Below are 18,557 nucleotides of genomic sequence, written 5' to 3' on the forward strand. Positions count from 1 at the left end.
ATGTCTAATTTACCCTCAGATCTCAGTTCAAGGACACTCCTCAGGGAATCTTTCCCTTACTTCACTCTTGATGCAATCCTTTTTGAGACCAACATCCTCAAAGCAGCTTGTTCTTTACATTTTGTCACTAGTCACAAGGATTATTTTAAATTTAGGTTTATTTGATCTTTGACTCCCCAGTGGGTTGTGATCTGCACAGTCAATATTTTATGTCTGTTTGCTTACAGCTAGATCATTGTTGTTTAGCATTATTTCTGTCTCATACCTTAAAATATCAGCCAAATGAATTAATATTAGTGCTACTACCTTGAAAATAGTTACAGTGAGGACTGATTTACTTTTCTTCAAATATTAATCTATTATAAAATAGAATACGTAAAAGAAAGTTCTGCAAAAAATAAGAAAATAAAGAAATAAACCTGAAATCAGGGAGGCCTATATCAAATGCCCCCGAAAGCTTAATAAAGTATATATAAATATAGTTATATGTAAAATTTTAAATTTTGCATATAAGAAGTCAAAAATTGGAAATGTTTGCAATATCAGTGGCTCACTAGGGTTCATTTATCATTAAAGCACTCCCACAAATAAGTTAGGAAAGCATGGACACACTGATATGAAAATGAGCAAATGATATGAGCAGAGAAATCCAAAGACAGACATGTAAATGGATGCTACAAACTGAAAATTATCTATACATTTTAGCAATAAAAATTAATTGAATACACCAAAAAAATCACAATATAAAATTATACTAAATCTTCCAGATGTATAAGAAATATTTTTATCCACTACTTAGTAGTTAGAGAGATGAACACAGGATAATGACAAAAAAAATCAATTCATGAACTTAACAAATAGCAAATCTATGAAGTCAAGGGCAGACCCTGGATAAGACTTATAAATAGTATTGTATCATTTGGAGAAGTGGAGTCTGCCACAGGAAGTTTTGAGACTCAGTGGAATTTCTTTGCTCTCAATTCAGAGAAATCACAGATGCCCACCATCATCCCTGAGCAATCACCCACATCAGAGTTTAACTTCCAAATCTATGTTTAGATACAAGGCGGAGAATGCCATATTGAATCTGCTTGTTCTTGATGCTATAAATGATAGGATTCATTAAAGGAGGAAACAGGAAGTAGACATAGCTCATTATAATATGGACCACATGTGGCACATTCTTCCCAAACCTGTGGATGAATGACAAACTGATCACAGTGACATAGAAGATGAGGACACAACCGATGTGGGAGATGCAGGTATTAAGAGCTTTGGCTTTCTCTTCACCAGAGGCTATGCCCCTAACAGTCTTCAGAATTAAGATATAGGAAAAAAAGATGATCATAGAGTCTAAGAAGATTGTCAAAGAAATAAGAATTACAGGATAAAGTGTATTGAAAGTTATGTCAGCACAGGCCAGTTTCATTATTTCTTGGTGAAGACAGAAAGCATGGGAGAGAACATGAGAGTGGCAATATGGAAATGAAAAAAGACGCAAGATTACAGGCATGATGGATATAAAACCCCTCATAAAAGCTCCCACCCCTAACTTTATCACTCGAGTATTGGTGAGAAGAGAAGCGTATTGCAAGGGATTGTAGATGGCAATAAAACGGTCATAGGCCATGGCAAGTAAGATACCAGATTCCACAATGGAAAGGGAGTGAATGAAGTAGGCCTGCAGGAAGCAGGCTCCGTGGCTCATCTCCCGATGATTCACCCATAAGATACCCATTACAGTTGGCATCGTGGTCAATGTCACCATCAGATCTGTACCTGCCAACATGGAAAGGAAATAGTACATGGGTTCATGGAGACTGTGGTCATTCTTAATGAGGTAGAGGAGAGTACCATTGCCAAGAAGCATGAAGATGTAGACTGCAAAGAAGGGGACGGAAATCCAGCGATGAGCTGCCTCTAGGCCTGGGAATCCAGTCAGCAAAAAGGGGGCAGCACTAATATTGTGCCACATAGTATGTCTACAGGTGGAGAGCAGGTTTCTAGAAATCTTTATTCTAGGAACCCATACTTTTTAGTAGTAATGTAACACACCAGACTCAACCAGTCTTCACACTTGGGGCTAATTAATTGGTATAAATGTAATTCTGAGAGTATTTGCCTGAAGAAGAGTAGAGATTTACAGGTAATATTATACTTGAGATGAAGAATGTTGATCTTTCCCTAATTAGAAGAAAATATTAGGTTAATGGTTAAATTATTCTCAAATAAAAAAAACATTTTTATTAATTTCTCTTAAAACATCAGGCCCTCCTATTGTTTGCATACTTAAAATTTTTTGTAGCAACAGTGATAACAATCAAGATAATTACATACTAATGAAGAATAATAGTTGGCTACTTTTTTGCTGTGATTGATAACTTTTGGACACATTTAATTTTGATTTTGACTTTATCTTTCACAATCATGCTGAATACATATTTTTTCTTTCAATTAGAAGCATTTTTCTTTGTTTTTGAAATTAAATGACAGTGTTTTATTAAACACAAGTATCACCATCACTTCCGGTTGCTTTCTTGCTCCAACATTACACTTTTCTAGAGATTGGCTAGCAGAAGTGTGGACCACAGACCAGCCAAAACTGACAAGTTTGGAAACTTGTTAGACATGTAGCCTTTGACTCCACATCCAATGCACTGAATCAAAATTTGTATTTTATCACAATTTCCAGGTGATTCAAGTACATGGTAATATATGAGAAGCACTGCTCCAACATGTCATATCTATTCCATCTTTGGAGATAGAATTTGTTCTTATTCTTTCACCTGGTTGATTTCTTCATTCCTTCTAAATATTCTCATATAATTTTTTTCCATTCTTCTTTTACCATTCACTGGTTCTCTTTCTGCCCCTTGTCCTTTCCAAATCACTTGACATAATTGAATATTCATATTCTTTCTTAATGTTTTCTTTTATTTCTATCTCTTATTCCTCCAATACTCAACTCCTGATAAGATATTGTTCACGTGACTAGTCACATTATAATATTCCCATAGCCTAAAATGTCAGTCATCTCCACTATTTCTATTTTATTGGTTGCCACAAACAAAAATAAAGGATCTACTACATTTTATGCTGAAGTATTATTTCATCCTGCATTCAGAACATCAAGATATACCTCCATACTGAGCAGTGGAATACTTCCCTTCTTCATAAAATGTCATTAATATTAGAAGTAGACCAGAGCCAGGACAAATCAGAAATAATCTAACTTTTGTGTAACAAAATACTCCGAAGTTACATCTACATGAGCATGGTACCATTAAGATAGAAATCACCAACACCAGATGTCAGAAGCATGGTAGCATGAGAGGTGTTCCTTATTTCTCCCCTTGATGTTAAAAGACATTGAACAGCTATAATTCAACAAAGGATTCCCTGCCTAACACACAAACACATCTGTGAGATCCAAATCTGAAGGTCGGTGAATTGGAGTGAATGGGAGCAGAGGAGAGGGAGAAAAGCAGAGACAGATGCCGTGGACGTAACCCGGAGCTCACTGCAGGTCTTGAGAGAGGGGAGGATTCAGGTTGCAGGGGCATTCTCTATAGCCCCAAGTATTCCTGCCTGAGTGATCAGCATATATTACAGCTGAACCCAGTGATTGGGGCAGAGACCAAATATACAAATGCAGCAGCTGTCACCAGGCAGTAAATAAAGTCATGGAGCCTGGCTACCTCTCCCCACCATCCCAGAGTTCTCTGCCCTGCACCCTCCCAGAGCTAGCAGCAGACCCCAGAAGAAACTGTAGCAGTAAATGTTGGGTTACAAAGCAGAATATCTACAGCCCCGAGAGCTGGAAAGATAGTTCCTGAGTGGAAGACGCACACTGCAGCTAATCCCATGGATAGAGGTGGAGATACAGAGGCAAGGCAGCTAAGGTCTGGTGATTCCCATTACTGGGAGAACAAAACAACAAACATGCCAGTGGCTTTTCCCAGCCTGCCTTGTCCCCACTTATCACCAGCTGATCTGAGCCAGGGAACCTGGGACACATCAGGAAGTACAATCCTGCATCTGGCTGCTGGGGCAGTGCCAGGATTTCACAGGTTCAGAACACCATCAGCCACCACATTCTCCCATGGGGGTGGTGCCCTGAGACCAAGGCGACCAGATTGCAGAGGAGCTGCCCACCTCCCCAGGAACTACAAGACACTTTCCACCACTCAGCAAAGATCCAACAAGCCAGGGCAGTGAAAGAGAAAATAAAACATTTGTGGTGTACCACCACCTATTGGAAAAACAAAAGAAAACCTCCTCTTATAAAACTTCTAAAAAAGAATCACCAAAAAAAAAAAGCAAGCAGAGTTCATTCCCGTAAATTCCTAGACAGAGAAATAATTCATCAAATACCATGAACAACCAAGATAACAAGGCAGCTCAGAAAGAAAATTAAAATTGCCAGAAAATAAACTTAAAGACATGGAAATATATGATTTAAATGATAGAGAATTCAAGATTGCAGTTTTGAAAAAACTGAATGAGATGCAAGAAAACTCAGATAGGCAGTTTAATTAACTCAGAAATAAAATCAACAAACAAAAGGAATAATTTTTCAAAGAGATTGAAATTATAAAAGAACCAAATAGAAATTCTGGAGGTAAAGAACTCAATAAAAGAGATGAAGAATGAAATAGCAAGATTAGGAAATATAGCTGACCAGATGGAGGAAAGAATGAGTGATATCAAAGATAAAATCTGGAAATGACACTGATGAAAGAAGAGAGAGACTTGAGAGAGAGAGCAAAATGAAAGAACTCTACAAGAATTATCTGACTCTATCAGAAAGAACAATATAAGAGTAATGAGAAGATTATTCTCATAAGGAGAACAAAGAGCCTATTCAAACAAATAGGCAGTGAGAATTTCCCAAATCTGTGAAAAGAACTGGATCCTTAAATCAAAGAAGCAAACAGAACACTTAGTTATCTCAATCCAAAAGGTCTTTTCCAAGGCACGTTATATTAAAACTGTCAAAAAAATAATGACAAAGAAGGAATTCTCAAGGCAGCCAGGGAAAAGAAGATCATAAGCTATAAAGGAAAACCCATTAGATAATCATCAGATTTTTCAGTAGAAACCCTACCAGCTAGGACAGAGTGAATTCAAATATTCAAACTACTGAAAAAGAGAAATAACCCTAAATGTAAGGGGACTGAATTCATGAATAATAAGGCAGATTGGATCAAAAAACAAAACCATATGCTGCCTTCAAGAGACACATCTCAGCTGCAAGGATAAATATAGACTCAAAGTAAAAGAGTGGAAAATGATACTGCAAGCAAATGACATCCAGAGAGTACTGTGTATAGCTGTACTTATATCTGACAAAATAGACTTCAAATTAAAAAAAGGTAACAAGAGACAAAGATGGACATTTCATGATAAAGGGACAATACATCAAGAAGACATAACACTTATCAATATGTATGCTCCCAATCAGGGAGCACCAAAATATATAAAACAACTACTAACAGAACTTAAGGGAAAAACTGACAAAAAAACACAATTATAGTAGGGGACCTAAGTACCCCATTGACAGCTATGGATAGATCATTCAAACAGAAAATCAATAAGGACATATCAGCCTTAAATGACAAAACAGGCGTAATTGACATTATGCAAAATGTCAATCAATGTGATACACCATAAAAAAATAAAGGATAAAAATCATATGATCATATCAATAGATGCAGAAAAAACATTTGACAAGATGCAGGATCCATTCACGATTAAAATGCTTAATGAAATGCACATAGAAGTAAAGTACCTCAACATAATAAAGGCCATGTATGACAAACCATCAGCTAATATCACACATAATGGCAAAAAGCTGAAAGCTTTCCCTCTAAGATCAGGAATATGACTATGTTGCCCTCTCTCACCATTATTATTCAACATAGCATTGGAAGTCCTAGCCAGAACTATCAGACAAGTGAAAGAAACAAAAGGCATCCAAATTGGAAATGAAGAAGTCAAATAGTCACTTTTTGCAGTGATTCTTTGTGACATGATTCTTTATATAGAAAACTCTAAAGACTTAACCAAAAAACTACTATAAACAAATACAGTAAAGTTGCAGGATACAAAATCAATGTACAAAGATTCATTAAATTCATATATACTAACAATAAAATTTCAGAAAAAGAAATGAAAAAGCAATTCCTTTTGCAATTAGAACCAAAAGAATAAAATATCTAGGAACAAACTTAACAAAGGATGTGAATGATCTACACTGAAAACTACAAGACAGTATTAAAAGAAATTGAAGACAGAAAGAAATGGAAAGATATTTCGTGTTCATGGATTGAAAGAATCAACATAGTTTAAATGGCCATATTACCCAAAGCAATATACAGATTTAATGCAATTCCCATTAAAATCCCAATGGCATTTTTCAAAAATAATAGAACAAAAAACTATCAGATTTGTATGGACTCACAAAAGACCCCAAATAGCCAAAGCAATCCTGAGAAAACAAAAAACAAGGCTGGAGGTAACACACTCCTTGACTTCAAATTATACTACAAAGCAACAATAATCAAAACAGCATAGTATTGACAGAAAAACAGATACTCAGACCAATGGAACTGAATTGAGAACCCAGAAATAAACCTATGCATATATAGGCAAATAATTTTTGACAAAGGAGTTAAAAATATAAACCGGAGAAAATTGTTTTCAATAAATGGTGCTGGGAAAATTGGAAGGCACATGCAAAGAATGAAACTAGACTCCTATCTGTCACCGTACATCAAAATTAATTCAAAATGGATGAAATTCCTAAATATAAGGCCTGAAACAATAAGTTGCATAGAAGAAAACATAGGAACTAAACTTATGAACCTTGGTCTTAGAAAGGATTTTATGAATTTGAATTCAAAGCCAAGGGAAGTAAAAGCAAAAATGAATGAATGGCACTATATCAAACTAAAAAGCTGCTGAACAACAAACAAAACCAACAAAACAAATAGACAACCAACTGAATAGGAGAAGGTATTTACAAACACCACCTCTGATAAGGGGCTAATATCCAAATTATATAAAGAACCCATACAACTCAACAACAAATAAACAAACAATCCAACTGAAAAATGGGCTGAGGACCTGAACAGACACTTTTCCCAAGAAGACATACAAACGGCCAACAGATATATGATAACATGCTCAACTTCACTAGCTATTAGGGAAATGCAAATCAAAACCTCAATGAGGTACCACCTTACACCTGTTAGAATGGATATCATCAATAAGACAAGTAATAACAAGTGTTAGAGAGGCTATGGAGGAAAAGGAATCCACATACATTACTAGTGAGAATGTAAATTTGTACAGCCAGTATGGAAAACAGTATGGAGGGTCCTCAAAAAATTAAGAATAGAATTACCATACCACCCAGCAATCAGCCTTCTGTGTATCTACTCAAAAAATCTGAAAACATTTATCCGTAAAGATATATGTACCGCTATGTTCATTGCAGCATTATGCACAGTGGCCAAGACATGTAAACAACCAAAGTGTCCTTCAATAGATAATTGGATAAAGAAGATGTCATACATATATACAATGGAATATTACTCAGTAATAAGAGAACATGAAATACTGCCGTTTGCAATAGTATGGATGGTTCTTGAGATTAACATGCTAAGCGAAATAAGTCACACAAATAAATTTGAGAACCATATGATTTCACTCATATGTGGGGTATAAAACTGAAAGCAACAAATGAACAAGACAAAAGCTCATAGACAGAGAAGAGTTAGTGGTTACCAGAGAGAAAGAGGGAGGGGGAGGTAGAAAAGAGTAAAGGGGGTCAAATATAAGGTAACAAAAGAATAACTGACTCTGGGTGATAAACACAAAATACAATCTATAGATGATGTATTATAAATTGTGCACTTGAAACCTATATAATTTTACTAAGCAATGTCACTCCAATAAATTTAATTAAAAAAATTAAATTCCAACACTCAGAATTCCCTAAAATTAAAGCACATGTAAGTCATAGATGTTTAAATCATAATTATTAATATTATGCAAATATTGTTCTGTTCCTGAAAGCTTCTTTAGGCTTAAAGTAATGGACCTCAAAAGACAATAGTGAATTTTGAATCCATCGCAAAGTCCAGATAAACAAGTGAACATAGAAGACAATGTGATTCCTCCTCCCCCTTGTCTGCTCTTTACATATACTCCATTCCTCCTATATGAGATGGGGAATAGACCCCCATAGACACTAGGGTGATGGGCCCGGGCCACGGTGTCAGGATTTTTCTGCCTGAGTCTCACTGATAATTAGCCATGCTTTTTCTAAGAGAGCAGTTCCTAAAGTAAACACAGTCTGCTGCTAGGATCTAATAAAAACTATAAACCTCTACCAAGCAAAGAGGTAAGTGCACATAATGTCACATTTAATTTAGGGCATTCACAGTTATCCTGATGCCAATCCAAGTGTCCAGATTAGAAATGCCAAATCTAGCAGTTTCTTGAATACACTTTTTTAAAGGAAGGAAAAAGTCTGGGCTGTAGTTTCTTAAGTCAGCTGGAATGTTCCCTTTATGCAGGCCTCTGGAAAATCTTCCTAAATTTTTTCTTTGATTGCTTCTAATATCAGAAGGGAGAGGAGTTATTTCATGTTTCTGTCCCTGGCACTCACCCACTCAGGTCTTGTTGCTGGAATGCAGACCTGTTGCTACCCTATTTGAAGACCTAGTCCAGACAATTCTCTTGTATATCCTCCTCTAGAGGTCCCATCAATAAACTATGTATGTAGAAATCACTTCCCCAGGGTTTCAGGTTTACAGCCACTCAGGAGACTCCTTGATCTCCTCTCTCTCTCTGAGAAGCTGGGCCAGTAATCAATGTCCTTGGAACTTTTGGCTGTTTCCCAAAAGATGTGTGAAGAAAACAGGGAACTCAAATGCCAGCAGAGTCCAGATGTCAGGACTTGGTTGTGTGACATCTCCCTCACCCCCCAAATCCTGGGCATCAGCATGTAAAAAAATCCTTGCATGTTTTAACTATTGTCTCCTTCAAATGCCAAACACGTTCTAGCTTATTCAAGTGATCACTTGTATCATTGTTGATCCTAGAGATCATGAATTCCAATTGTATTCTTGTCTTTCATGTTTTGGGGGGGATATAAGTTCTGATACAGAAGAACAGCAGTGGATTTCTCTTTTTGGCGGGGATGGGGTGTTGAGAAGTAGGTTTATTTTTTTAAGATTTTTATTTAAAAATATAGCTAACATACGACATTTTATCAGTTTCAGGTGTACATCATTGTTCAACATTTATATACCTAAAGAAGTGATCACCATATGTCCAGCAACTGTCTGACACCGTACCACACTATCACAATATTATTGACTATATTCCCCATGCTATGTTCCATCCCCATGACTTATTTGTTTTATACATGGAAATTTGAACCTCTTATTCCCCTTTATCTTTCCCCACCTTTTTAAATTTTTCAATTATAGTCGACATTCAATATTATTTTATATTAATTTCAGGTGTACAGCATAGTTGTTAGACATTTGTATAATTTAAGAAGTGATCCCCTGACTAGTCTGATACCGACCTGGCACTATATGTAGTTATTACTATATTATTGACTATATTCCCTATGCTTTACTTTACATCCCCATGACTATTTTGTAACCACCAATTTGTATTTTTTAATCCCTTTCCCTTTTTTACCCTGCCTCCAACCCCCTCCCATCTATCACCCTAACAAACCTAGTACCCACCTGACACCATTCATAGTTACTACAATATTATTGACTATATTCCTTAGACTGTACCCTACATCCCCATGACTACTTTTTAACAACCAATTTGTACTTCTTAATTCCTTCCCATTTTTCACCCACCTCTTTAAACCCCCTCTCACCTGGCAACCATCAAAATGGTCTCTGTATCTATGAGTGTGTTTGTGTTTAGTTTGTTTATTTATTTTGTTTTTTTAGATTCCACACATAAGTGAAATCACATTGCAGCTGTCTTTCTCTGTCTGACATATTCCACTCAGTATAGTATCCTCCACGTCCATTCACACCACTGCAGATGGTAAAAACTCTTCCATGGCTGAGCAATATTCCATTGTATATATGTGCCATCTACTCCTTATCCTTTCATCCATCAACAGACATCCAAGATGCTTCCACATCTTGGCTGTTGTAAATAATGTTGCAATGAACATATGGATGCACAGAGTCCCTCAAAGTAGCATTTTGGGTTTCTTCAGAGATAAATACCCAGAAGTTGGATTACTGAGTCATTCTTTGTCTCTTGTTAGAGCCCTTGTTTTAAAGTCTATTTTGTCTGGTATAAGTATTGCTACCTCAGCTTTTTTTTCTATGTTCATTTTCATGAAGAAAAAAAACAAAAAACAAAAAAACAAAAAAAAACGTTTTCCATCCCTTTACTTTCAGTCTGTGTGTATCTTTCAATTTGAAGTGAGTCTCTTGTAAGCAGCATATGTAAAGGTTTTATCTTATCCATTCAGCCACCCTATGTTTTTGATTGAAGCATTTAATCCATTTACATGGAAAGCAATTGTTGATAGATATGTAATTATTGCCATTTATTATTCAGGTATGTTATTTTTATTTTTTCATCTTAAAGAAGTCCCTCTAAGATTCCTTGTAATACCAGTTTGGTGGTGATAACTCCTTTAGCTTCTTCTTGTTTGGGAATCTCTTTAACTGTCCTTCAATTTTAAATGATAGCCTTAATGGGTAGAGTAGTCTTGGTTGGAGATCCTTGCTTTTCATCACTTTGACTATTACATGCCAATCCCTTCTGGCCTGCAAAGTTCCTATTGAGAAATCATCTGACAATCTTATTGGAGCTCCCTTTCTCCAATAAGCTGCTTTTAGAATTCTCTCTTTTGTCTTTAAACTTTGCATTTTAATTATAATGTGTCTTGTTGTGGGTCTGTTTAGGTTAATCTTGTTTGAGACTCTGCACTTTCTGGGCTTGTATGTCTATTTCCTTCACCAGGTTAGGAAGGTTTTCTTTCATTATTTCTTCAAATATGTTCTTAATCCCTTGCTTTCTCTCTTCTCCTTCTGGTAACCCTATGATGCTACTCTTGATGTTGTTACTCTTGATGTTGTCCCTGTCCTTATTTCTTTGGATTTTTTTTCCTCTTGCTGTTCTGATTGGCTGTTTTCTGCTACCTTGTCTTCCAAATAGCTGATTCAGTCTTCTGCTTTATCTAGTCTGCTGGTGATTCTTTGTAGTGCATTCTTCATTTTAGTTATTTTATTCTTCATTTCTGACTGGTTCTTTTTTTTATGGTTTCTATGTCTTTTTAAATACTTGCTACCTCTTTGTTTAAGTTCTCACTAAGTTCCTTGAGCATTCTTATTACCAGTGTTTTGAACTCTGTCTCTGGTAGTTACTTGCCTCCATTTTGCTTAGTTCTTTTTCTGGAGTTCTCTCCCATTCTTTCATTTGGGGCATATTTCTTTGTTTCCTCATTATGGCTGCCTCTCTGTGTTTGTTTCTGTGTATTAGGTAGATCTGCTACATCTCCCAGCCTTGCCAAGTGGCCTTATATAGTAAGGTGCCCTGTGGAGTCCAGTGGCACAGTCTCCCTAATCCCTTGTATCAGTTGTGTGTGCTCTTCTATTATATTTGAGCTTTGATTGCTACTGGCATATCAGTGGGTGGGATTGACCATTTGGTTGACTATCTGTGGTGTTTGGCCACATCCACCACTTACGGGCTGCTCTGCAGGGGGCTTCCCATGTGTAGTGGGATTCACCCCAGTGGGCTCTGGTGCCTGCTGAGACTGCCCTTTTGGTGTGCCACTTGTGAGGCTAATTGGGTGGTGATCTGCTGTAGTCTGAAGCTGACCTCCAAGTATGTTGGTTCTGGGGCCTTTTGGGAGGGGCTCTGGGGCAGGTCAGCCACTGTCTATATGACTCATTGGGGTCTCCCTGGTAGGAGCTACAAAGTGATCCACACTTTATCGCTGCTTCTGCTGGACCTGGAGGCACATGGGAGAAGCCACACTATGAAATGACAATGTCTGCCACAAATACTGGGTCTACAATATCTCCACAAAAAGCCAGGACACATAGAGGCTTGATTCTGGTTGGCAGCTCCTATAAAGTTCAGCTATTGGTAAATCCTTGTGCGGCACATTGCTGAGTGTGGTGGGGTCTCAGTGAATAATGAGGGTGGAGCAAGAAGAGCTCTTCAGACCAATTCAGATTCAGATTTGGCCATGGGCATGGGGGAGGGCTCAACACAAGAAAGATGGCCCCCACCTGCCATCTGCATGGGAGAAGGACCTCACACAGGGAAAATGGCATCTATCTTTCAGCCCTCACTCCACAGCCACACACCTCAGTTGAGCCTCCCCCCCCCCCCGCCCATATGTCTCTGAAAATCCCAGAGTCACTGTGCCTCCACCAGAGCCCAGGATGAGTGCCTGTGAGAGTGTCTGTGCAGGCCCTTTAAGAGGATGTCTGGGTTTCTCAAAGATTTTCCTCCCACCCAGATGGTTGGAATCTCCTGTTTTTCACAGCCAGATGCTGTGGGGGCTCCTATTCCTGGTACCTCAGCCTGGTACTATGGGCTGGTGAGCCTGATGTGGGGCTGGGGTCCCTTACTCCTCTGTGGGATACCTCTGTGTCCAAGATATCCTTCCCAACTTTCATACACCACATGGAGGTTTGGGGCTGGCCTGTTTTGTGTCTCCATCCTTCTTATCAGTCTGGATGTGGCTTCTACTTTATATCCTTAGCTATAAAACTTCTGTTCAGCTGTACTTCAGATGGTTCTCCAGGTTGATTACTCTGTAATTTAATTGCAATTTTGATATGTTCACAAGATGAGGCAAGCACAGCATTCATCTACTCTGCAATTTTGGATCTCCACCCATCAATAGATTTCTTAATGGTCATGTGTATGATAGTCTTTTTTGTGTGTCTGAAAATTACATTATATTTATATCACTGACCAGTTTGTTTCAGGTTCATGATGAGGAACATGGTCTTTTTATTCAAAGAGTGTAATACTATAATAGATACTAGAAAGAAAACATTTACCATAAATTTTCATAGCACTGTTATTACTGCTGGATGGTAGCCGGCTAAGGTGAGCACATAAAAATAATTTTGAGGTCAGGGAAAACTTTCTAGAGGAAATGTTATTTAAGCTGAGACTTGAAAAATGAGAATGTAAGAAATGTGATATTTGTAAGTGGGATAGAATTTAGTTCCAAGCAGAGAAAATGATGCATAAGCCAAAGGCATGAACAAATATGATGAATTTTTAAAAAAATTAGTATAGCTAAAACAAAACACAAAATGAATGTATATTAGCAGGTTCTCATCATGTAGGGTTTCCACAAAACATGTAAGGAGTTGGACTTTAAGAAAAATGAGTATGAAGTAGGAGGTAGAGGGCCACCATTAGATAATCATTGTTATAAGTTTACTTTGGTGAAAGTATGAGGAACACATTGGAAAAGTGGAAGAGTGAGTGAGGAGAGTATACAATACAATTGTAATAATCCAGAAAATAAATAGTGTTGATGTGGCTGTGATGAGACTTTGTCAGTAGGGTTGGATAAAATTAGATAAGGGAGATTCTATGACTTAGAAAGAAGAGAAGCTGGTGACTGAGGGTGATAGGTTGAAGAGACAGAATAGTGAAAGATGATATCTGCATTTCTGATTTTATTAAGATAGGGAACACAGGAAGAGAATGACTCTATTAAGTAATCAATGATTACTTGTTATTTGACTCTTTTGCACTAAACATTGTTTTACATGCCAGATTTCAAAAAAAGAATAAACAGAACCCATTCAGTTTAGGGCATTCTCTGTGAGTAGTCAGGTAGAAATATCTTCTAAGTAGTTATGTATGACTTGGGTTTAGAAAGCAAATATGAGAGCAGAAGATATTTGAGAATGATCAATAATCCAACTTAGATTAGGTTAGATTAGAAACTTTGCTTCCATCTATTAGAATTAGTTGTTAAGAGCATCGGCCCTGGAGCCATTGCACTTGGGTGTGAACCCTAACTCTACTTCTTACAGATTCTTTGTCTTTACATATTCAGCATTTTAGCTTCCTCATCTGTAAAATGGAGATGATAAAAGTGCTGAAACAATTGTTGTAAGAATTAAATAAATACTCCTAAGAATAATGATAAAAAATTGTATATATTAACTTACACAAATGTTGGTCCCAGGTCTAGAAAATGTTAAGAGTTCAATAAACGGAAATTTTGCTCTGTTTTGTTATGTTTTCTGAGAAGAGTATAGAAGAGGGAAATGTCTATGATGGGTTTACAATAAGAAAAAAAAAAAGATGTTGACATGAGAGTTTCTAAACAATAATATCTGAACAATAATATCTTACCTAGCATGTAATAGTAAATGAAGACAAGAAGATCAGAAATAAAAGTGTCAATGGACTGGAGGCCCAGGTGTTGTAGGAAAATTCCATGCTGAGAGTAAGTGAAGGAGACAATGAGAAGGAGCATACTCATATTCAAAGGATATTTAAAACTTCTCATAATATTATTCTTATTAGCTATATATTTCATCATATGAAAGAATCATCATAGATTTAATAATTTCCTACTAGCTGAACTGTCTTCCCTCCTAACTGTTTTGACAGGTCAAAATCTTCAGATGTTTGTTTTTGCCAATGATATGGTCATAATATAATTAATAGAACATATTACATAATTAATATAAATATATAAGTATATATTTATAAATACATAAATATATAAGTATATAAATAAATATAATTAATAGCACAATACATATCGCTAGTAGCAATATGTATTAATATTTTCTCAACTACTCAGAGAAAAACTCTTACAAGATACATTTTATTATTCTTTTTTTAATTTTTAAAAATTTATTTTTTCAATTACTGTTCACATACAATATTATGTTACTTTCATGTGTACACTTTTAATTGATAGATGAGATAACCAAAGCTCAGAAGTTAAATGACTGGTTCAAGAACACAAAGGTTACAAGTGAAGGAGATAAGAGTAGAAGTACTTTTTTTTCAAAGGCAACATTCTTTCTGCCCCACTATGCCATTTTCTTTTTTTTTTTTAATTTATTGGGGTGACAATTGTTAGCAAAATTACATAGATTTCAGGTGTACAATTCTGTATTACATCATCTATAAATCTCATTGTGTGTTCACCACCCAGAGTCAGTTTTCCTTCCATCACCATATATTTGATCTCCCTTACCATCATCTCCCACCCCCCGCCCCCCTTACCCTTTGGTAACCACTAAACTATTGCCTGTGTCTATGAGTTTTTGTTTCTCATTTGTTTGTCTTGTTCTTTTGTTGCTTTTGGTTTATATACCACATATCAGTGAAATCATATGGTTCTCTGCTTTTTCTGTCTGACTTATTTCGCTTAGCATCATACTCTCAAGATCCACCCATGTTGTCACGAATGTTTCTATATAATCTTTTCTTACCACCGAATAGTATTCCATTGTGTATATATACCACAACTTCTTTATCCATTCATCTATCGAAGGACATTTTGGTTGTTTCCATGTCTTGGCCACCATAAACAAATCTGTAATGAACATTGGAGCACACATGTCTTTACGGATAAATGTTTTCAGATTTTTTGGGTAGATACCCAGGAGAGGGATTGCTGGGTCATATGGCAATTCTATTCGTAATTTTTTGAGGAACCTCCACACTACCTTCCATAATGACTGCACCAGTCGGCATTCCCACCAACAGTGTATGAGGGTTCCTTTTTCTCCACAGCCTCTCCAACACTTGTTACTATTTGTCTTGTTGATGATAGCCATTCTGACTGGGGTGAGGTGATATCTCATTGTGGTTTTTATTTGCATTTCTCTGATGATTAGTGATGTTGAGCATTTTTTCATATGTCTATTTGCCATTTGTTTGTCCTCTTTGGAGAAATGTCTCTTCAGGTCCTCTGCCCATTTTTCAATTAGGTTGTTTGTTTTTACATAGTTAAAATGTCCATATTACCCAAAGCAATATACAGATTTAACGCAATCCCCATCAAAATCCCAATGGCATTTTTTGAAGTAATAGAACAAAAAGTCATCAGATTTATTTGGAACCACGAAAGACCCCAAATAGCCAAAGCAATCTTAAGAAAAAAGAACAATACTGGAGGTATCACACTCCCTGACTTTAGCTTGTACTTCAGGGCTACAATAATTGAAACAGCACGGTATTGGCAGAAAAACAGACACATAGACAAATGGAATAGAATTCAGAACCCAGAAATAAAACCACATAAATAAGGACAGATAATTTTTGACAAAGAAGCTCAAAACATACCATGGAGGAAAGACAGCCTCTTCAATAAATGGTGCTGGGAGAATTGGATAACCATGTGCAAAAGAATGAAACTGGACTGCTATCTGTCACCATGTACCAAAATTAATTCAAAATGGATCAAAGACTTAAGCATAAGACCTGACACAATAAACTGCATAGAAGAAAACATAGGTACTAAACTTATGGACCTTGGGTTCAAAGAACACTTTATGAATTTGACTCCAAAGTAAATGGAAGTAAAAGCTAAAACACACTATGCCATTTTTAAACAAATTTTCTTTAATTCCTAAGAATAATTGACACAAGTAAAGTTACTATAGCCGAAGGTATAACTCCCTAAGTACATAGTTCAGGTTCAAATTCTATGGAAAGAGAAAAAGCGATTAATAGCATTCTGTATCTGCTTGGTCTTAACACTGTAGGTTATTGGATTCACAAATGGGGGGAAAAGGAAGTAGACATAGCTCATAATAACATGAGCTACCTGTGGCACATATTTCCCAAATCTGTGAATGAGGGTGAGCCCAATGACAGTGACATAAAAAACCAGAGCAGAGCTAATATGGGAAACACAAGTATTTAAGGCCTTAGCCTGCTCCTTACCTGAAGCGATTCCCATGACAGTCTTAAGGATTAGGATATAAGAGATAAGGATAAGCATAGAGTCTAAGAAACCAGTTAATGAGACCAGGGCTATAGGATAGAGTCTATTGAAAGTGGTGTCAGCACAGGCCAGTTTGATCACATCCTGGTGCAGACAGAAGGCATGGGAGAGGACATGGGATCTGCAGTAGGGGAATCCAGAGAGGGTGATGATTATGGGCACAATAAGTGTAAATCCTCTCATTAGAACCCCTAGACCTAACTTTACCACCTTTGCATTGGTGAGAATGGAGGTGTATCTCAGGGGATTGCGGATGGCAATAAAACGATCATAAGCCATGACGAGTAAGACTCCAGACTCCACAATAGAGAGTGAGTGGATTAGATAGGCCTGGAAGTAGCAGGCTCCCTGGCTGATCTCTCTGTGATCCAGCCACAGGACACCAAGCACGGTGGGCATCGTTGTCAAAGTCACTCCAAGGTCTGTGGCTGCCAGTATAGCCAGAAAGTAGTACATAGGCTCATGAAGAGTGTGGTCTTCTCTGATAAGGAAGAGGAGCGTGCCATTGCCGAGGAGTATGAACACATAGATGATAAAGAAGCCTAGGGAAATCCAAGGATGAAGTATTTCCAGACCTGGGAAGCCAGTCAGTAGAAAAGGGGCAGCACTGATGTTAGACCACATGGTGGATCCCTGAGTTGAAACAGAAAATGGTCTTTCTAAATTAGCCCTGTCCAGTAGAAACATAATTTAAGCCACATACGTGATTTTAACTTTTCTAATAGCCACAGTAAAAGAATAAAAAGGAAAGAGTTAGAAATAATTTTAATAATGTATTTTATTTAATCTGCTATATTCAAAATATTACCATTTCAAAATGTAATCAGTATAAAATCCATACATGAGATACTTTACATTTTATTATATACTCCTTCAAAATCCAGTATGTAGTTCATACTAACAGAAAATTCTAACTCAAGCTAACCACAAGTGTATTGAACAGTACATCTCAAAACTATAAAATTATTTTTGCCATATCATTTCAAAAATAAGAAATCAGTCTTTGTATAAAATTGTGCTCAACTTGTATCCTTCCTTCATAAATTTATCACCCATTTCTCTAATTAGAATATTTTCTACTCCCTCATTTTCTTGGTCATAATCCTCTGCTAAAACTTGCCTGAATGTCTGACCTGATCTCATTTGAAATCCAAGACCCTTTCTAGTTTTGCCTTCTAGTTTCTTCTCATCTCTATTGTGAACATATTTTACATTGTAGGGAAGAACTCATTACTTTAATTTTGAATTCACAATTCATATTATGTGTTTATTGATTCAACAAATAGGAACTGATACCTACATAAATGAGAAACTAGACTGATATTTAAGGACACAAATCTCATGATCTTGTGAGAAACAAAATAAGCTGTCTTTGGGTTATGCCATCCTTACTTGAATTGAAGCTCAAATTATAATTTGTATGGATAAATTATTATGCAACCCCACAAGACCAACCCATTCAAGGAGCCCTAAAGAGGGGCGCCTAAAGTCTGTCCTGGTCCTTCTAAACTCATGGAAATGTTATATTACT

The 18,557-nt window shown here is 36.7% G+C and overlaps 2 protein-coding genes across 2 annotated transcripts; both read right to left on the bottom strand.

Moving 5' to 3' along the window:
* Nucleotides 1–1,036: 1,036 nt before the first annotated feature.
* Nucleotides 1,037–1,975, bottom strand: LOC109436947 (olfactory receptor 51B2). The gene has a single exon (XM_019715827.3). It carries the CDS (start codon nucleotides 1,973–1,975, stop codon nucleotides 1,037–1,039), a length of 939 nt encoding a protein of 312 aa, XP_019571386.3.
* A 14,742-nt stretch (nucleotides 1,976–16,717) lies between these two features.
* LOC109436949 (olfactory receptor 51B2-like) lies at nucleotides 16,718–17,650 on the bottom strand. Its single transcript, XM_019715829.2, has one exon. The coding sequence runs from the start codon at nucleotides 17,648–17,650 to the stop codon at nucleotides 16,718–16,720; it is 933 nt and encodes a 310-aa protein (XP_019571388.1).
* Nucleotides 17,651–18,557: the final 907 nt, after the last annotated feature.

Source organism: Rhinolophus sinicus, chromosome 14 (assembly GCF_057876585.1).
Source record: "Rhinolophus sinicus isolate RSI-liver-muscle chromosome 14, RSI-T2T, whole genome shotgun sequence".
NCBI lineage: Eukaryota > Metazoa > Chordata > Mammalia > Chiroptera > Rhinolophidae > Rhinolophus > Rhinolophus sinicus.

Bases quoted from the DNA above. Each gene is read 5' to 3' on its own strand.
- LOC109436947 (XM_019715827.3), bottom strand. From the start codon at position 1,975: ATGTGGCACAATATTAGTGCTGCCCCCTTTTTGCTGACTGGATTCCCA.
- LOC109436949 (XM_019715829.2), bottom strand. From the start codon at position 17,650: ATGTGGTCTAACATCAGTGCTGCCCCTTTTCTACTGACTGGCTTCCCA.